Raw genomic sequence first — 22,697 nt, forward strand, 5'->3', positions numbered from 1 at the left:
ATTTATCTGAAAATAGTTAATTCTTCCAAATTGATGTAAGAACACCAGAAGATAATACAGAAGGCCTTGAATACTGTTGTAAAGAAACATACTGTACCTCAAGACTGGAAAGAAAAATTCCAACATGAAGTTTGTCTACTGTTTATGTAAATCTGCATTTGTGTCCTATCAACAGATGAAACGAACAGTTTATCTCAAGCAAAAAGTTTGTGTGTTTCTTCTAAGCAGTGTTTTCATAGTGTGTGTATTACAAATTACCAAAGACAAGAAGAAACTATTATTCAGACAAGGGAAATGATCTGAATTAATGTACTGAAGATTGTGTTTAGATAACTGTATGTAAAGCAAACAGTTTAAAGTATTTTATGTTCATACTTAACTTTCTGGATTAAAGTAATTTTCCTGAGAATTATTTTGTACCAAAGCTACAGAGGTGGGATGAAATTTTTAAATCTTATCCCTTTAATTTTTATTTAATTAAAATTCTTTAATTGCCTAAACCTAGAGAGGACTAAAATCTTTATTGTTAAATCCTAGAGAGGACTGGTAAATGAATTTGTTTCCTTTGTTTGTTGTTGGATTTTTTTTAATTGTTGAATTTAAATTCAAGTGGGTGAGTGTGAGAGAGGAAGTATATCTCTTGCAATTTTTTTTATGTAATTATATTTGTACAGTTGTTTAATTAAACAATTGTTTCTTTTGTATTATAATCTCTCCTGTCTTATTTTAGAGATAAAGATAAGTGAATGCAATATATGAATTTTAATAATTTTGGAGAAACCTAGAATTGTTTCAAGACAGATGAATATATTGGAAAGAAATCAGAAATACTTAAATGGTACTCATACACCAAGCCTGTAAATTTAATCCAAGTGATTTTATAGTCTGATTTAATATTTTTCTCATTTAAAAAAGTAGAATGGGTTGTCAGAGATGATCCTTTTTTTTTTTTTGGACAGAAAATGAGCTTAAAGGGAGACAGGATAGACACTGTGTCAATGATGATTCTATTATGATGATTTTCTTAACTCCATGGCCATGGAGATACCTATGTAATAATAATAATAAATGTTATTCTTTGTGTAGTCCTAAACCTATAAATTCTACACTTTCTAAGTGTTCTGTTTGTAGATTGAATACTTAATTCATTACACATCCAATCCTGGGTAATTATTAGTAGTCCAACGAAACAGATTTCTCTGACACTTTGCTTTGGAAATCTGCATTGCTTTTATCCTAAACTGTTTTTAACTTTTTTTTTATATATGAGGAAAAATAAATCTATATGTGCAATAACCCAAGAAATAGGAAGTCACAAAGTTTTGTTTTACACACACTATTTGTAAGTACGTGTCCTTCATAGTAACATTCTCTAGCAAAAAGAATCCAATTAAATAATTTTTTTTGACACTTTACTTTTGGAAATATGGATCACTTTTATCCTAAACTCTTTAGATTATACTCAACAAAAATTTGTATATTTTTTTAATCCTATACCCAAGTGTAAGTTTGATGTATCTTCATGACTAGGGTACTTGTATATAGAGGCTATTGACTTAATGCAAAACATGTTGAGAAGGGTCACTACCCAGACCAATTTCAACCTATATTGAGGTCTCATTAGTGAGATTCACACTCAAGAAGATAGACACTAAGGTTAAACATGCGGAAGTCATATTTTCTATATACAAGTAGAAAACAGGTGTATCATCTTATTATTCAATGCTCTGAATGAAAGATAATTGTGGAAAGTTTTTCAACTTGGTTACAATGTAGATTATGTTTAATAAGAAATTTATATTCCTGTTTTAATTATATCCATACATAAGCATAAAGTATCTCCACAACTAATTTAAAATCTATTTGTATGTAGAGGTTGTTGACTTCATATCGGTTGACTTATATCTTTCATACTTACATTTGAGTACAGGATTAAATCAAGAATATAATTTCTAGTCAAGTATAATCTGCATTGTAATCAAGTGGAAAAACTTCCCACAATTATCTCTCATCCACAGTACTGAATAAGGTGATATTCCTTTTTCTACTTGTATATAGAAAATATATGACTTCTACACTGATCCTGGTATCTTCTTGAGTGTATGGCTCAAACTAGTCTGGGTAATGACCCTTTCCATAATGTTTTTGCATTAAGGGATACTGAGGCAAATGATGTGAAGTCAACAGTGTCTATATACAAGTAGAGTAGTCATGAAGATACTTCATGCTTATGCTTGGGTTAAAAGGATTAAAAAAGAATATAATTTCTTGTCATGTATAATCTACATTATAACCAAGTAAAAAACTTTACACGATTATCCTAAGCTCTGTTTATTCTATGTTTCCTTTTCTCAAAAAAAAAAAAAACATGGTTGTAACAAATTTTTCTTTTTATACACCATTTGACAGTGGATGTCCTTTACAATAAAAACATTCTTCAGAATGGGAACAAAGCAAATTGTATATTTAAATTTTGAAGATCAATCTTTGGTTAATAAATACATACAAGTTAAAAATTAATATTTAATAACAGAATTTACTGCAAATTTTGTGATTTCATGACATCAGTTAGAATAAGGAATAGTAATAAAAGAATATGGTACAGTGTGAAAAAAATGTAAAAATAATTCAAAATCACACACACATATTGCTTGCTTGAATATGTAAGTTCCTGTGGTTCAGCAGTTCAGTAGAAGTTCATCATCATCATCATCATCAAATTCCTGCTATGTACCCTCAAGGGGTGTACAGGATATAACAGTACTATATGAAAAAAATTACATCATTACTAACTTCTTATCTACAATTTTCCTCCAAATCAGTCTATTATTTGTCAAGACTACAACATTATCAGATCTTATATTTCTATCGTCGAAGGCAATTTGTACCGTATCAATCCACCTATATCTTGGTCTTCCTCTGGGTCGTTTTCCTGCCAACCTGGCAGAGAACACTTGTTTTGCTAATCTTTCCTCTCCCATTCTATTTAAGTGACCATACCACCTGAGATTAGCTCTGCTAATGCATTCCTGGATGCTGACAATGTCAAGTTCTTTCCTAATATCCTCATTTTTAATATGCTATTGCCATTGATGCCATCTGTTCATGCCTCTAATCTTTCTCAGGACTCTCATATCTGCGGTCTCTAGTCTTTGGTCAAGTGTTTTACTTCTGACCCAGCTTTCAGATCCATAAGTTAAAACTGGTTTGAACACCGTCTTGTATACAGCTAATTTAGTGTTCCGACTAATTTCTCTCTTATTCCATATGAATTTATTCAATTGACTTCCCACCATACCAGCTTTGCTGATTCTGTTGTCTATTTCTATATTTAATTTACCATCTTCAGTAAAAATTGTGCCTAAGTAGCTGAAATGTTTTACTTGTTCCACAGGTTCTCCATTCACAACACAGTTGACATTTTCAATGATTCTGCCTATTTTCATTGTCTTTGTCTTTTTATTGCTGACCTTCATACCATATCTATTACAACAGCTATCCAATTTAGTCAGAGAATCTTGCAGACTTGTAGCGGATTTATTTAGAAGTATAACATCATCCGCATAAAGCAAAGAGCTGACATTAACATCTCCAATTTTGATCTCAGGTTTAATACCACTTTCCTTCATAATGTGATCCATATAGATAATGAATAACAGAGGGGATAATGTACATCCTTGTCTCAGATTTAACCAGATTTAACATTAAACCATCTTCCTGTACTTCCTTCAATTCTAACTGCTGACTTACAACTCAAATAAAGACTAAGTATTGCTTGATATAATGCCCCATTGACATCATATAACTGCAGCATATTGAATAGCTTCTCTCTTGGCACCTTGTCATATGCCTTTTCCAAATCGACAAAACTTAAATATAGATCTTTGTTATATTCCCATGCTTTCTCGACTATTTGTCGTAAAGTGAAGATCTGATCCTGACAGCCTCTATTTGGCCTGAATCCAGCTTGTTCTTCACCAAGCTTTTCTTCCACAATTCTTCTCAACCGTTTCTCAAGTATACTGGCATAGATCTTGCCAGGAACACTCAGTAGGGAAATACCTCTGTAATTCTCACATTCAGTTTTATTTCCCTTTTTATATATGGGTACTATGAGAGCTCTACTCCAATCATCGGGAATTCGTCCCTCTGTCCAGGCTTTCTGAACTATGCAGTGCAGCCACTGTAAGACTTTTATACCACCATACTTCAGCATTTCTGGTCGAATATCATCTACACCTGCTGCCTTTCCACATTTCAAGCCTTTGATGGCTTTTTCTACTTCAAGTATGGATATGTACTCCTGACTGCATGCCTGGTCAGTGTTTTTTTATCACTGTGCTGTCATCACTGCTTGTTTAATTTAGCAGTTTTTCAAAGTAATTACTCCATACTTCAAGGATATCTTTTTCTCCTGTTTTCATGTCACCTTTATCATCTCTAACTCCTTTTACAGCACTCTTTCCTCCATTCCTAAGCTTCTTCAACAACCTCCAGAATATTTTGCCACCTTCTTGATATTTATTTTCTATATTCTTGCCAAAGTTCTCCCATGACTTTTGTTTAGCTAGTTTTACACACTGTTTAGCTTTCTTACATTTGTCTCTGTATTCTGTAAGAGTAAAAGCTGACTTATTTGCCAGGAACTTTTGATATGCTTTCTTCTTTTCCTTCACTGCCTCTTTAACTTCCTGTGTCCACCAGGGAATTCTGATTTTTTTATCCTTGCACACAACCTCACCACATGCCGCTCTGGCAGAATCAATCAATGTTTTCTTCAGAGTTTGCCACTGAATCTCCAAGGTTTGATTCCTGTTCTCAAACTCTTTCATTTTCTTTTCAATAATCTTTCTGTATTTTAGTCTACAGTTCACATCTGAGAGCTGCTCAACTTTTATTCGCTTTAAAACTTTCTTACATGTTATTCTTTTCAATATGAAATTCAATTTTATCCTGCTCAAGACTAAATAGTGATCACTTCCAATTTCAAATCCTCTATACACTCTGGTGTCCTGCACCAGGGAGAAAACATCACTATCAACAATAACATAGTCAACGAGACTTTTCTTATTCCTAGCCTCTTCTCTCCATGTGAATTTGTGCATATTTTTATGTTGGAACATGGTGTTAGTAATAACCAGTCCATGTCCTGAGCAGAAATCCAACAGATATTTGCCATTATTATTAGCTTTGCTCTTTTCTCCAAATTTTCCCAAAATATTTTTGTATGTCTCACAATCATTTCCTACTCTGCTATTTAGATCCCCAACAAGGACCAACTTTTCCTTTTTCATTGTGTCAGTTGCTTTTTCTAGAGCAACTGACACAATCAAAAAATTCCTCTACTTCTACCTTAGTAGAACCTTCTGTGGGACCATAGGCACAAATAAGTCTCATTGTCCAGTTCCCCATGTTGATATTTGCCCACATTACTCTACTTGAGACTGACTGCCATTCAAGAAGATTAGCCTCGTATTTTGTGTTGAATACTATGGCTACTCCTTCATTTCCTTGATTATCATTGCCTGAATATAACATTTTGTATTTATTGCTTAGAAAGATCTCACCAGTTTTGGTCTTTTTTGTTTCAGTCACCCCTATTATGTCGATCTGGTACTTATCTAATTCCTCAGCTAGCTCCATTTCTTTGCCATTCAGGCTTCTTACATTGATAGTACCGATCTTTAACTCTGGTGATGTAGAGTTGTGGTTTGTTTTCAGATTTGTTCCAGTAGCTGACTTTTCGCTGTTCGCCCTGGTTCCCTGGCGAAAACAATGGGGGCCTTGTTTAACCGGGCGACGCCCCAGCCGGCATGAAATTTTGTCATGTTGTACCATCATTTTTATTTTGGTTTAACCAATAAGAATACAATTTGGTCGGCTAAATCCCAAATTGCCAGCCCATCCTCGTTCGTTCAGTATCAAAGTAGATACCCAACAGGGTGCACCACGAGAAGGTGAGGATTGGACATTAGGTCAGAAGCCCTGGTCGGTTCTCCGCATTCCTTTAAAGGCTATGTGGAGGTCTCCTCTCAGTTATACAGCTTTGACCCTTAAGCACCCCAGGGAGAAGTTGGTATTGAGATTACATGTTTTTATATGAATAATGAGTTTAATAAAATAAACAAATATAACCCTATAAGTCTTCATCATCAGGGGTACTAGTAAAATTATTAAAAAAAAATACTAGAAACAATTAATTACACATATTGTCATCAGTACTTCATAACTGATAAATACAAATAAGTAATCAGAATCAAAAACCATTAAATTAATTACTGTATACGTGTTGGAACAATGCTAGTTGTATCCTAGGTACACAACAGATTTTTAATGAAAGCAGACCAAATATGGTGTAAGATTATCGATTTTTGTTATATTGTTACACTAATTCTACACCTCTGCTTTCATTAAAAATCTAACTGCTACAGATCATGATGGCAACAACTAGTATTGATCAACATGTACGCAGTAATTAATTTAATATTTTTTTATTCTAATTACTTATTTGTATGTACCAATTATGAAGTTCTGATAACTAATATGTGCAATTAATTGTTTCTAGTCTTTTTTGAGTATAACTTTTGCTAGTATCCTTGACGATGTAAGTCTGATGATATACAACAATTGTAGGGTTATATGAGGTGTGACAATTTAATTCCTGGAATGGCCATGTAGTGTCACCTGTGTGGTGATTTGGCTGGAGACGTGAGTAATCATCTTTGTCCATGTTTTAACTAATGCGTGCATTAACCTTAAGCCGATAGAGCCATTTGCTAGTTGCTATTGTAAAAATAATAGAGATCTGAGTGTAAACTTTGGCATAAAAATGTGTGATCGAAATTTGGAGAAGCATGTTAACATCAAATTTTGTGTGGAAATTGGCAAAACTGCTACTGAAACATTGGAACTGTTGAAAGTTGCATATGGTGTGGATGCTCTGAAAAAGTCAAGTGACTTTGAATGGTATTAAAGATTCAAAGGTGGGTGAGAAGATGTGAACGATGATCTCAGAAGTGGGCAGCCAAAAACAAGAATGATGAACGCAAATGTGAACAGAGTGCGAGATACTAGATTACAAGTAGATTACAAGAATGAATTAGAAGACGATGCTGACGATAAAGAGCTCAAAGAAAAAGAAGTAAAACATGAAGAGGCAGTTGACAGTTTTAATGTGTGTATAGAATAGGCTAAGCAGAATGATACGCCATTCCACAAAATTTTATTGCTAATGCAACTCTGAGAAGAAGCATTCGAAAAAAGTTTAGCTTCCAAGAAGCAAAAGAAAATCCATGACTTTTTTTGTATTGTGTAAAAGAAAGGGATATTTTTACAAAAATTAAGTTATGTACTGAACTGTGCAATTTTATTAAATCAGAATTCTCAACAATACAGGTACATACAAACTAATTTTTTACTAAAATAATCTTGTGTACTGTATTATTTTTTAAGTTTTACATTATAGTACAGTAGCTTTTTTGCTATCAGTTACTTCATTTATTTACAGAATTAAATTGATGTACCATTAGAATCTGATTATTTTTGTCTTAAACGCTAGTTATTGTTGTCTCTTGGGGAAAATTCACTCATCCGAACGAGTACAGTTTTTATTAGTTCCGATTAGCGAGATACCATTGTATATATAAATAAAAATATATAAAGAATATATAATAAGAATATCGACTTCAAAATTCTATTAATTTCAGATAACGCACCAGGCCACCCAAAAAATTTAAGTCATCTGAATATTAAAATAACTTTTTTGCCACTTAACACTACTTCACTTATTCAATCCCTCGACCAAGGAATAATATTAGTATTATTATTACGGGCAGCTCCAAGGAGTCCTTAGACTCATCGAGGGAGGTCCAACATCATATCAAGAACAACTATTCAACATTCACAGAGTATCTATCATACTTCACCTCGAACTCATTTACAGTCATGGCACCCACAACAGACTCGGGCAGCTCATTCCACTAATTTACCACTCTCCAAGTAAAAAACCTAGCTCTAACACCCTTGTAACCACACTCTTACCAAGCTTCTATGGATGGCCCCTAGTCCTCCCACTACCAGTCCTATTCTCAAAAATATCTTCTGAATTAATCTTATAAATAAAAACCCTTCAGTAATTTGAATGTCTCAATCATATCACCCTTTTTTTTGCCTATCAACCAATTTCTGCAGCCCACAAATCTTCAAACTGTTCTCATAAGGTTCATTCCATAGTCCTGCTATTATCTTGGTCACTTGTCCGTGGATCCTCTCCACCTCCTCCCCATCAAGAAAAAACCCTGGCACCCACATTTGGGCACAGTAGTCTAGATGGGATCTTATCAAAAGGCTCGATACAGAAGAACAACAACCTGTTTGTCTCTGCTCGTTCAAGTGTTTTTCAGCAACCAAGTGATTTGATGAGCTGATTTTGCCACTTTTGCGTTGTGTCCCTATCCACCAACACTCCCAAATCCTTGGCCTCATCAATCTCCTGGAGTACAGTTCCACCAATGTGATATACTGCTGCTAATCTTTTCACCCCAAAATGCATAACCTTACATTTTGCCACATTAAATTGACATCCATTCCCCTTAGCCTAGTCCTCCAAACTATCCATATCATCCTGCAAAATTTTGACATCCTGAGCATTCACTATTGCTCTACCCAACTTTTCATTATCAGCAAACAGATGCACAGTTCCTCTCAGATCCTTTCCTACATCGTTAATGAACAAATTAAACAGTAGTGGTTGAAGAACAGAACCCTGCGGCACACCACTAGTCACAGGCCGTCTTTTGGACTCTACTCCTGAATAAACCACTCTCTGATATCTTTCCATCAACCACCCTCCTATCCATCTCACCAAACCTATATCCATTCTCATATGTTGCAGTTTACTGATTAGAATTCCATGTGGTATTTTATCAAAGGCTTTAGCAAGGTCTAGTAGAATCACTATAAACCTGCTATCCTTATCCAGTTCAGCCGTCGTCGTGTTATAGAATGTGAGCAAGTTACTGAGGCATGACCTACCCTTCACAAAACCATGCTGTCCCCGATACAGTATCCCATTTTCATCTATCCAATCTTGTATTTTCCTCTTGACTATTTTCTCCAAGACCTTGACAACAATTCCTGATGTGCTGATCAGCCGGTAATTTTCAACAGCAGTCTTGGAATCGCCTTTATGCAGTGGAACTATTTTCTCCTCTTTCCACACCCTTGGGAAAAACCCAGACCCGAGACTCAAATTAAACAAAATGGTCAAAAGCGCTGACAATTCTTTAGCCGCTTCTTGTACGACACGAGCTGGTATACCATCCAATCCCGCAGATGAATCGACATTGAGGTTTTGTAATAGACTATTCACCTCCACTTCATTCACCACAATTCCCGTATAAGCTGTTGGTTCTTCCATTTCTGCAATGTCACCACCTGGATGATATACTCTTGCAAAGTGCTCACTCAGTAATTCTACTATATTAATTGATTTGGTTACCTCCCTACCATCGGCATTTTTAAAAATCAAACAGCGTATACATTTTTTCTTTTATTTGCAACATATCGAAAAAACTGTTTGGGATTCTCTTTAGTCTGCATGGCTAAAGTTCTTTCATAATCCGCTTTTTGCTTTTCTTACCACACTTGTTACCCTTCTGGCCTGGGCTTTATACTGTTCATGTGCTTGCAGGTCACCTTTCTCCTTAAATTCCCTCCACAGTTGTTTCTTTTTTTTGCAGCTCAAGCTTAATGGTGTTATTCATCCATTTAATCCCTACTTGATTTATTATTCGGACTCTAGGTATACAGTCAGCTATTGCCTCCTGCAAACACTTCTTAACTGCCTTCCATGTACTATCAACCTCCAGCCTGTGCAGTTTTACATGCCATGGCACTGAGCCAATCAAACTCCTAAGCTTGTCATACTTACCAGCCTGATAATTCCACATGTATCCTGTCTTAATTGTAAATTCCACACCTTTAGCCACCTCCCAAGTCAACACCCTATGATCACTCTCACCAATTGGTGTCAATGTGGTCATATTCGTTACAGTCAAATCCTCAGATGCAATTACTAGGTCAAGCACTCTCTGACCCCTAGTATTTTCCATTACATGCTGTCGCAGAGAGTTATTCCTTAATAACCGCATAAATTTCTATATATCAACAAGAAATCACATTATACATTATATTCGTCAAACATTTTAATTAAATTTTGAAAAATTGGAATCTAATCCAAACATAACACTGCCACAAACGTGGAAAGAGTTTTTTTTCCATATTGAATTGTGTGAAAATCATTTCTCTGATCATTGAGGAATTACAACCCTCTACACTGAATGCTTGCTGGAAAAAAATATGGACTAAAACCGTTCTGGAACAAAATTTTGCAACTACAGTGGATACCGAGCTAAGTCGTATAATAAACATAGCATGCATTTTTGGTAGAGAGGACTTTTGCGATATGGTTGAAAACAAAATTAGTGAATTAATTGATGGGTAAAAACAGATTTAAATGAAGAGGAACTGGTACAATTAAAAGATGATGTCGAACCAAATGGAGAGGAAAATTCTGCCGAAGATTCTGATTGTGATGAATCCGTTAAAGAATTCAGTTTAAAGAAATTAGCAGAAGAATTGGACTTGGCAAGAAAGTCAGGAAGTTATTTTATGGATAATGATCCCTCAATGGAGCACTCTGGAAAATTCGCAAGACAATTGGATATTTGTTTAGCTACATATTATGAACTTAATAAAAAATTGCAGCATAGTGGTAAGCAAGGTCTTATTACTGACTTCTTGATAACTAAACCAGCCGAAGTATGCAATGAGAATTACACAAATAATGTCCAGGAGATTTCAAGTGATGACGACGTTCAGCCACTCGTAAATAAAGAAAATCTACGAAATGTTATAAAACATTTATGCATTATGTGTAACGAAGTTTATGTACAATTTGCAATTTTTATAATTTTATACTATGTATTTGTTTCATAGTTTATATGTTTTCTTAACTTACACGAATTACCTGAATTTAAAAATATATTTTTGTTGGATATATTGGTGTTTATATAATTAAAAAAAAAAAAAAAACGATTTCAGAACATAACCTTACTTTTTTCTATGTGATCTGAGTCTCGCATAATGCAATTTATATAATACAGCATTTCTCCGGAACCTAACATTCACATTATCTGAATTTCAAATTTCTGTATGTACTACATTTGTATGCCACTATCAATAAAGGTGCTGGTATGTCATTCTGTTGTGTTTCATACCAAAAAAGAGCACTGTGTATATATTTACACTTATTAACCCATAGCTCTTTGAAGTCTATCAAAAAGAACTATCTAATTAGCAAATTAAATCAAGATGATTATGAGAAATTCAAATCATTTTTAAAATTCTGAGCATTTCTTAGATTAATTTTTAAAGGTGACACTTGTAAAATGTAACAGTACTTGTTTATGAAAAAATGTAGTGCCAGCATTACCAGATACACTATTTTCACCACTAGATACTTTTTGTTTTTGTTTAATAAATTCACTAACACTTACCCTTTGTCTGGCATCCTTTTCAATGTGATAGTTTTCTTGTAATTCATTTACTTTTTGCTCTAATAATGTACACTGTTCTTCTGTTTCTGCTAAACGGATCAATTTGACTTCAAGTTCCTCTTCAAGAGTGGCCTAATGGCATAATACATTTTAGTTCTACTATGAAAGCACAGAGAATGATATGAAAAAGCGGGGAAGAATGAGTCCTTAATTTTTTAACGACTCATTCTTCCCCACTTTTAACAAATATTAGACGAGTTTAGCTTAAGTACTATAGCAATTATGAATTAAAATATCAAAGAGAACTAGTTAGCATATTAGAAAACAATAATTATCCAAAAAGCCTGATTATTTCATCATCTCTATCCATAACAGCATTCAAAAAAAACAGAGAACACCCTGGTAAAATAAACACATGGTTTTTGATATTCTCAGCCCTTTCATAGCACTATCTTACAAAGAAATAATAATTTAATTATCCAATATTCAGGGATTCAGAGACTGCGGAAAATGTTTTATATTTTTTAATAAATATAAAAAATTATGATATCATAATTACTTACTGTTGAATTAAAAACTGCAATCATTTCCTAAAGAACCTCCAAGAATCTGACATAATTAATATTCCCCCCCCATAATTGTTCCCAATATTCTTTATTGTATGTATATTCATTAATCAGTTAGAAATCAAAATCACTTTAAAAAATAATTGCTTATTTTCTGCCCTTATACAGTTGCTTTCTACATATATTAAAAAACTTTACACATTAATAAGCCGAAAGGCTGTTTTACCGGTGAACATGTTAATAGAAAGGGGGATGGTAAATCCCTTTATGTTTCTACAGCTGGGTACGAAACTCGGATCGAAATCCATCAAAATCCATAGAATTTCATGCCGAAAAAACTATCGGCAGGCCCAAGTGTAAATGATCACTTGGGTAGTACAACACCAGGGCAACTCCATTCAAAGGTGGAGCAAGCTCCGTCACTAACTTTAATATTCTCTCATAATGTAAAACCCAGCTCCTAAGAGATGTATATATATATATATATATATATATATATATTGTTTTACATTATGAGAAGAGGTCACTACCCAGACTGGTTTCAACCTTTTTTGAGGTCTCATCAGTGAGTAGGTAGACCTGGAATATCAAGGTTTTAAGTGAACACGAACTTACATACCTCTACTATCGAATTGCTGAAGTGGTGTACTCCTATATTTATTGTTAATTACTAAGTTAATAAACCGAAAGGCTTATTAACTTAGTTTTATATCATTACTGCATTACTAAACGGATCAAATTGATCCATTTAGCAGAAGCAGAAGAATAGTGTACATTATTAGAGAAAAAAGTAAGTGAATTACAAGAAAACTATCACATTGAAAAGGATGCCAGACAAAGGGTAAGTGTTAGTGAATTTAAAATAGCCTTTTGGCTTATTAACTTAGTAATTAACAATAAATATAGGAGTACACCACTTCGGCAATTCGATAGTAGCAAGTTCGTGTTCACTTAAAACCTTGATATTCCAGGTCTACCTACTCACTGATGAGACCTCAAAAAAGGTTGAAACCGGTCTGGGTAGTGACCTCTTCTCATAATGTAAAACTATATATATATATATATATATATATGAAACGTACTATTAACTCGGGGTTGGGATATGTTCATTTTTTAAATTAACTGACTTAAACCCGAGAATTATAACACAATGACATTTATTTGAAAAAAACGCAACATGTTTCGTCAAAAATGACTTCTTCAGGCAATAAGAACATAGAAAAGATAATAAAAGACACTTAAATTAATATTGACACACTCCAAAGCTATACAATTACAAAGTCATAATATTCGACTGTAAATTACAGTTATGAGCTTGAACTACAGTCCGAGTTAATGTTCTATTGTTGTGCACCTGTGCGTGTGTGGAATCACGCGATCTCCAGTATCTAATAATAGAGTTGAAAGAGTCAGCCAAATTATAGCTAAGATTATTATTCAAATGCAAAGGGTCTAAGGTGATTTCCCTTGACTCGACAATGTGGCGCTCTATTTCATCATGGCAGACGTGTAGGTTTGAAGTCAATGTCCAATTTATTTCATGTTGGTGGCCTTCGTTGTTTGTGTTTATTGAAAGCAGGACATGGCCCGACAGAGCAGTTGCTCTGGTTCTCTTATAAGCAATGTCTCTCTGATGCTCTTCGAGACGTAGTAAGATAGATTTTTCTGTCTGCCCATAGTAAGGCTTTCCGCATTCACAAGTGACCTTGTATACACCTGGGAATTGTAGAAGGTTGTGAGGATGTTTATAGTTCTTGAAGCGTGATATTATTTTTGGCAGAGTCGAGAAGCACGTTTTTATGTTAAACTTCTTTAGAATTCTGCTCAGCTTTTTGGATAGTGTGCTGATATATGGCAAGACGATATGACCTTTGGAGTCGTCCTGTGTCTCTACGTTGTTACGTTGACGTCGGGATAATTGGTTGTTAATACTTTTTAGAGAGTAGCCATTGTTTTTAAAGGTCCATTTAAGATGTTGTAGTTCCTTTTTCAGTTCTTCTTCATCTGACAGTACAGATCTTGCACGATTCGCTAGAGTTGATATAATACCCAACTTTTGCGCTGGATGGTGATGGGAGGACGCATGCAAATATCTGTCTGTGTGTGTTGGCTTTCTAAAAATAGAGACTTTAATTGATTCAGGCGTCTTGGTGATTGACTATGGAGATTGAAGAAAATAGTTCCATCTGCTTCCTAGATGTTAAACTCACCAAGACGCCTGAATCAATTAAAGTCTCTATTTTTAGAAAGCCAACACACACAGACAGATATTTGCATGCGTCCTCCCATCACCATCCAGCGCAAAAGTTGGGTATTATATCAACTCTAGCGAATCGTGCAAGATCTGTACTGTCAGATGAAGAAGAACTGAAAAAGGAACTACAACATCTTAAATGGACCTTTAAAAACAATGGCTACTCTCTAAAAAGTATTAACAACCAATTATCCCGACGTCAACGTAACAACGTAGAGACACAGGACGACTCCAAAGGTCATATCGTCTTGCCATATATCAGCACACTATCCAAAAAGCTGAGCAGAATTCTAAAGAAGTTTAACATAAAAACGTGCTTCTCGACTCTGCCAAAAATAATATCACGCTTCAAGAACTATAAACAACCTCACAACCTTCTACAATTCCCAGGTGTATACAAGGTCACTTGTGAATGCGGAAAGCCTTACTATGGGCAGACAGAAAAATCTATCTTACTACGTCTCGAAGAGCATCAGAGAGACATTGCTTATAAGAGAACCAGAGCAACTGCTCTGTCGGGCCATGTCCTGCTTTCAATAAACACGAACAACGAAGGCCACCAACATGAAATAAATTGGACATTGACTTCAAACCTACACGTCTGCCATGATGAAATAGAGCGCCGCATTGTCGAGTCAAGGGAAATCACCTTAGACCCTTTGCATTTGAATAATAATCTTAGCTATAATTTGGCCGACTCTTTCAACTCTATTATTAGATACTGGAGATCGCGTGATTCCACACACGCACAGGTGCACAACAATAGAACATTAACTCGGACTGTAGTTCAAGCTCATAACTGTAATTTACAGTCGAATATTATGACTTTGTAATTGCATAGCTTTGGAGTGTGTCAATATTAATTTAAGTGTCTTTTATTATCTTTTCTATGTTCTTATCGCCTGAAGAAGTCATTTTTGACGAAACATGTTGCGTTTTTTTCAAATAAATGTCATTGTGTTATAATTCTCGGGTTTAAGTCAGTTAATTTAAAAAATGAATATATATATATATATATATATATATACACATCTCTTAGGAGCTGGGTTTTACATTATGAGAGAATATTAAAGTTAGTGACAGAGCTTGCTCCATCTTTGAATGGAGTTGCCCTGGTGTTGTACTACCCAAGTGATCATTTACACTTGGGCCCGCCGATAATTTTTTCGGCATGAAACTCTATGGATTTCGATCCGAGTTTCGTACCCGGCTGTAGAAACATAAAGGGATTTACCATCCCCCTTTCTATAAACTTTACACATGTAAGGATAAATAGCATAACATTATTTAAAAGAATTTATATTATTATCTGCATTACTCTCAGCAGCAGTCCCCTTGCCCCAAGAATCAATTATTATGTACTGCAATAAACAGTTATGTACTGGCAAAGCCCTGTGTGTAGCACAGAGCTAAAGCAAAATTAACATCATTCTTAATTATTTTTGATGTTCAGTTAGTGAAAAAAAAATCAATAAATTAAAAAAAAATAAAAAAAATGCCAATGTAAATAAAAATTTCTGAAAAGATCATGATTCATGAAGAAGAAATTTTGCATATTTGAAAAGAAATAAATATACTGCTAGTTTTGATATTATGTTGCATTTTTGAAATAACTTTACTTTTACTATTGTTTTGCATGAAAAAAAAATGTATATACTCTTAAAGTGAAGAATTAACAATGTCTTCACTGTACATTGAAGAGTCAGTTCTCAACTTACGATTATCTTGTATTTATGATTGCCATCCGATTAGCACATTCATCAAATACCATCTTATCCCTGTTATCAATGGAGGTGTTATTGCTGCCTTCAACACTTTATTTAAGAAATTCTTTTTCTCAGGCTACTGAGGGTAAGAAACTCCTCAGAGACTTTTGAAGGAACATATCAGATGCAGCACAGCGTGAGGTGACAGAAGAGTGTATGAATAGTGTTTGGAAGAAGCTGATGAAAATGTATGTTCATACATTAACAGGATCTGATAAAGACAAAGCCTTAGAAGAGATTGGTGATGTGATAGTGCTGTTTGCTGAAGATTTGGAATTGATGGTTGATAATGAAGTTTAAGAGAAGTTAGTGGAAGCTGTGGTAGCTTCTGCTAACTACTCTTCAACTATCTGTAGTTAGTGAAAGATTACAATTGAAGATCCTGTAGAGCTAGAAGCACAGAGAAGTTGCAAAAGAAGAAGAGAGAAAGAAGCAGAACAATAAGAACATGCTAGATTACTCTTAATCCAAGAACTTGTGTGATTTTTTATTCTACTGCTTTAAATAATTATAATACCGGATAAAAACTAAACATAGATTTCATTGGAATAAGACACAGTTCTTCATAAAAGTCGGCTTTATAAAGAATTGTGTAAAACTTTACTTTCTTAACTTAAGCAGATCTGATGGTCTATGTCTATCCCCTTTGTGGGAAATAGTAATTTTTAAATCAGCTAATCTTTCATAACTTTATTTTGTCTAAATATATATATAGTTTTTTTTATATTATTATTATTATTTTTAAATAAGTGAGGAAATTTACTGACCTTTTTAGTTATCTTACATTAGCTACTTAAGGTGACACTTTTTAATGTCTGTTAATGTTCAATTGCCTTTATGTGTTCTTGTACTGAAGATGCCTATAATACTTAGGTGAAAATTTTACACTAATAAAATATATTACGTGAGTTTTTATCCAGTATTATAATTATTTAAATGTCTACTGATGTATTTCAATATTGAAACAAACTACTGCTTTGTAGTTCCATGTAATATATAGAACTACAAGGCAGGAGATTATAATAATCTGAGAAGGCAGCTATAAGTAGTGCCTAGCCTGGGTTAAAAAATCAGCAGTGCATGGGAAGTACTCTAAGAATATCTGAAAGCAGCTATATGACTGTATATCCCAAGGGTTAGGAAAATACGAGTGAAATGGATGAATAATACTCGCATGCAAGCAAGGCTACATAAAAAGAAAATGCTGTGAATCCAGTATTGGGAGAAAGTGATGGCCAGTCCCAAGAATAGCATAAAAAAGAAGCCAAGAAACAGTAGCTAAATTAAATTATACTTGTCAAGAAATTATACGCTATTCTTGTTTCTTTCACCAGCATGTAAGCAAAGAAAGTTTGCGTGACTAGACTACTTATATATAATGGCTTTTGCCTTCACACTAATTGCACTCAGTACTCCATAATGCAAAACACATTTTCAGACATGTATATTGCATTACATTATGGAAAGGATCACGACCCACTTTTGATCTTTATTGAGGTATTATCAGTGGGAACCACACCCAGAAAGATACCCAGGTTGAATTAATGCAGAAGCGAGATTTTACAGTTTGTGTCACATAGGCTGGAATCCTGGGATCATGATTGAAGTAAGGATGTTATTAGGAAGATAATGATGCCTAGGTTCTTTTCAAGATATGGGTGTGTGGAATGCAATACTATTTGATACTGTGAGTGCATCTTCAGTAAATGCATTCAAGAAGACATATGACAGTTATGTAGGCACTGAGCAACATAGAAGGGTCTCTACTTCATTGAGTCCTTAGATTCACAAAGGGACTCACATGTAATAATAATAATAAAAATAATAATTACATTGAATTTTATGAACCTTGTATTCTCTTTCTCTCTTTTTTTTATATTCAACTGTTTGTAATATTTTTTAAACATGATCTAATAAAGACCATATTAAGTTAGTTTTTGTCTTACAAGAAAAAAAAATCATAATTTCTATTTAATTCATTTTGTGATTGTATTCTAGATATATCAGCTCTTGTCAACATACTTTTTGACCTCATTCCCTATAAGACTGTTTATAGGGCACAAAGTAATAAGCATAGCCTTTTGCACACTTAAACATCTTTAATTCAAACATTCTACAATAACAGTATAATTTTTTTGTTTGGGCAGATAAAAGTAGTTATACTTGACAAGAAATTATATTTACACCACTTGGAAAGAAGTCAACGAACCCCCCCCCCCCCCCCATGGTCAAGGTGCGTCATGCCATGTGTTTGTAACCAGTATAAATTGGAGGAATGTGAAGCTTCTAAGTCAGTGTAACTGTGTCCAGGTGAAATGACCACGAGAAGGGAACTGATAAACTTTAAAAAAGGCATTGTGATAGGATGCCATGTTGCAGGCCATCTGTTGGGCAAACTGTTGACAAATTGGGTCAACAATTCAACAATCAATGATACCATACTGATATGGAAGCACAGGGAGTCAACTGCAAGTGCTATGCACAGTGGATGACCCACAACACTCATTGAGTGTTACCGCAGGGTGCTACAAAGGATAACATGTAAAAACCACCATTCATCGACCAACAAGTTGAATGTTAAGTTCCAGGCATAGACTGGAACACGAATCTGCACAAAAACATTCAGAACCAAGACTTACAACATGGATTTCTGTGGTACAACCGCAACATGCAAGCCCCACATTACTCGAAACAATGTGCAGTACTGTCTTCAGTGGTGCAAAGAGCGTGTATGATGGGATATGGAAGCTTGGAAAGTGTTATGAAGTGACAAATCATGCCACACCTTCTACTGAGCAGATGGATGGGTGGGGATATGGTGGACACCTGGTAAATATCTCTTATCAGAGTGTGTAACCCAACTATGAAATTCGGAGGTAGCGGTGTAATGGCATGGTCTTGTTTTTCCTAATCTGGCCTTGGGCCTCTGTTTGTGGTGCCATGAACATTGAACTCTGGGAGGTATCTGAACATTCTGGACAATGCAATGCTACTTTGTGGCATTTCTAGTCTCTTCGTAGACATGAATGTAACCACACTTGACTGGCCTACAGGGCTCTGACATCAACCCTACTGAACATCTGTGGGATGACGTGAAGCGTCAGGTGAGGTCAAGGGACATTGTCCACCACAACAGTCTAGGACCTAGCATGCCACAGGAAGAATGGTCCAAAATTTCCATTGATCGCTATTGTACTCTTGTGAAAAGTAAGTTTTGTAGGATTGTTGCAATAATCACAGTGAAAGGATGTCCTACATCTTATTAAGGTGGACGTGATGGCTGTTTGTTACTCACACTGTGGTATCTGTTGATTTCTTTTGAAGCAGTGTATGTATGTATATATTGTAATGCTTTACCCAAGCATAAGCAAAAAAAAGTTTGCATGTGAATTCTTTACATCATGAAGGTCAAACCTGGTCTGGGTAGTGAATCTCCCCAAATATTGCATCTGAAAGGAGGTTTGCTGACATTCTGAGGATACAGAGAAAATCAGATAAGAAATGGGATGCCTCTGTATACAAGTAGCCTTGTTATGAAGATACTTCAAATGCAAACTTACATATGCTTCTGCTTGAGTAATAGATAAAAATTTCTATTACTTTCTTTAATAATTTCTTTTCAAATATGATTTTATTCTACAATAGTGTTTTCCAATGCAAAGAAGGAACACTGTATAAATTAGGTTGTTTGAAAGTATGTATTACATTCTTCCAGTGATTATTATTATTAATATCATCCCAAGATCTCAATAGAGTCAAAGACTCATCACGGGATGCTCCTTTCTCATACTCACAGCTCATCATATCATGATCATTCAAATTTCTTGCAGACAGCACCTGATCAGGCAATGCATTCCAATCCTTCACATCTCTCCATGCAAAAAACTTGCTTCTCATTCCCATGCTCCCACCCTACTTAGAGCTTCCAGGGATGACCTCTTGTTCTTCCCTTCATTTCCCACCATATCCTATAATATCCTCTTACCAACTTGTATGTCTCTATCATACCACCCTTCTTCCTCCTATCCACTAGTCTGTAAATTGCATCTTCTCAAGCTTTCTTCATACCCAACATTCCAGAGACCAGAAACTACCTTAGTAAACTGTCTCTGGACCCTTTCCAATATCTCTTCATTCTTTTGAAAACCAGGTGTGAAACCTGTGCACAATAGTCCATATATGGCCTGATCAAGGTCTTATACAATGGAATCAGTACAAGTCAGTGTCCTCTACATCATTGCCAGAATTCATTGTGTTATCCAAACAATTTTAGCAATGTATCCTCTAAATTTCAGCTCCTTATCCATCATTAACTCCAAGATCGATCTCTTATTTTCTCTACCTCCAACAAACAAACTACACGAGCAAAGGATGAATGCAGCAGAGATGAGAATGTTAATGTGGATGTGCAGAGTAACAAGAAAGGATAAAATTAGAAATGAATTTATGAGAGGTAGATTAAGAGTGGTGCCAATAGTTGAAAAAAATGAGGGAAAACAAGTTAAGATGGTTTGGACATGTTGAATGGGGCTCAGCAGCTGAAAGTGTAAATAGGACTATGAATCTGAATGTTGATGGGAAGAGATAGAGGGAGAAAGACATGGAGAGTAGTGGTGAGAAGAGATATGGAAGAGTGTGGAGCAACTGAAGAAATGGCACGAAGATAGGAAAGAATGGAAAAAGAGGACTCGCAAGGCCAACTCCCAAATAGATGGGATAAGGCACAAGAAGAAGAAGAGTAGACTGTTCATAACATTGAATTGGCATCCCCACTCCCATGCCCATTTTCTCAGTCTATTTTAGTCTTCTTGTAAGACCTCAACATCTGCTCTACTCCTTATAGTTTGTCTCAACTTTGCATCATCTGCAAACAACTGAATATCCCTATTCAAATCTTTCCAAACATCATTAACATTAACATACAGGATGTTTGGAAAGATTTGAACCCAGCCACTGGGGAGGGCAAATTAGTCTTCTCGGTGCTGGTCCCAAGCCCGGATGAATGGGGAGGGTTGGCATCAGGAAGGACATCCGGCCATAAAAAAAAAACCATGCCAAAACCAAGGATGAAATGTTGAATAACAGAGAAAGGACCACGGCTAGGGCGTAGCCCATAAGCGATGTGCAGTTGTCGCCCTAGGACTGTGAGAAGTGGGCTAGGGCTACTGAACCAAGGACGGGTTCGGCTAAAGAAGCGAGTCCAACAGAAAGAGAGTGTGTGTAAAGTAAGAATCGGGTCGCTGAATGTGGGTACGATGAATGAGAAGAGTAGGGAGATAGTGGACATGATTAGAAGAAGGAAGCTGAAGATCTTGTGCGTGCAGGAGACAAGGTGGAAGGGCAATAAAGCAAAGGAGCTGGTGGAGGGATATAAACTGTTTTATAGCAGTGTGAATGAGAAGAGAATTGGAGTTGGAATTATCATCAATAAGGAGCTGAAGGGTGGAGTCTGTGAGGTGTGCTGGAAGAATGATCGGATTCTGAGTGTTAAGTTTGAGATGGGAGGAAGTGTGGCTATGCCCCACAAGTAGGTTGTGATGAGGAGGAGAAAGAGACATTCTGGAGAGAACTTGACCAAGTAGTAATGGGAATCCCTGATGGTGAGAGAGAGTGATCGCCGCAGCAGATCTGAATGGGCATGTAGGAATGCGACGAAGTGGTGAAGAAAGGATACATGGGGGTTGGAGTAGTGGTGAAAGAAATGAAGAAGATAAAAGAATCACAGAATATGCTGTGGCCTTCGATCCGGCTATAGCTAACACGTGGTTCAAGAAGAGAGTTGGGCATCTGATAACCTATAAGAGCAGGGATAGAATGAGTCAGATTGACTATATTATGTGCAGTAGGAAACATCTGAAGGAGGTGAAAAACTGTAAAGTGATTAATGGAGAAAGTGTAGCGGCACAGCAGAGGTTGGTTGTGGTAGACTGTGATATAAAAGGGGAAAAGAAGAATAGACGGAAGTGGCAGATACAGAGGAGAATAAAGTGGTGGAAATTGGAAGGCCCAAGGAATAAGTTTAAAGAAAAGGTATTGAAAGAAATGAAGTTACCAGAGGATGTGGAAGAACGGTGGGATGTTAATAGTCGGAATATTAGAAAAATTAGAGAAGAGGTGCTTGGTATAACATCAGGAAAGGGACCGCCTGAGGATAAGGAGGCATGGTGGTAGAATGAGGAGGTGCAGTTGGAGATCAAGAAAAAGAAAGAGGCAAAGAAAAAATGGGACATGACTGGAACTAGAGCCGACAAGGAGGCATATAGATTAGCGAAGAAAAATGCAAAGAAAGCTGTGGCAAGGGTGAAAGCAAGGGCAGTTGATGAGGTTTATGAAGAACTGGAGAGAAACGGTGGTGAAGCTCAGTTGTTGAGAATAGCGAAAGCCAGAGATAAGGCCTCAAAAGCCATAACACCAGTCAAGCAGATAAAGGATGCCTCAGGAGTAGTGTTACAAGAGGAGGACAAAATCAGAGGAAGATGGAAAGAATATTTCCGTAAACTACTAAATGAGGAGAATCCGAGAAAGAGGTGTGAGGATGGAGAGGCAAACGAGA

At 35.7% G+C, this 22,697-nt stretch overlaps 1 protein-coding gene across 1 annotated transcript in view; it reads right to left on the minus strand.

Annotated features, from left to right (window-relative positions):
• Positions 1-22,697, minus strand: part of LOC150109219 (uncharacterized) — a 672,102-nt gene that overhangs the window by 175,421 nt on the left and 473,984 nt on the right. The window contains exon 29 of the mRNA XM_090401856.1: positions 11,559-11,690. Within this exon, the coding sequence (XP_090257982.1) occupies positions 11,559-11,690 (132 nt within the window). The remainder of the gene's footprint in view (positions 1-11,558; positions 11,691-22,697) is intronic.

The sequence above is a fragment of the Typopeltis vanoorti genome, chromosome 2, assembly GCF_054136105.1.
Source record: "Typopeltis vanoorti isolate ZY-2024b chromosome 2, IOZ_Tvanoo_1.0, whole genome shotgun sequence".
NCBI lineage: Eukaryota > Metazoa > Arthropoda > Arachnida > Uropygi > Thelyphonidae > Typopeltis > Typopeltis vanoorti.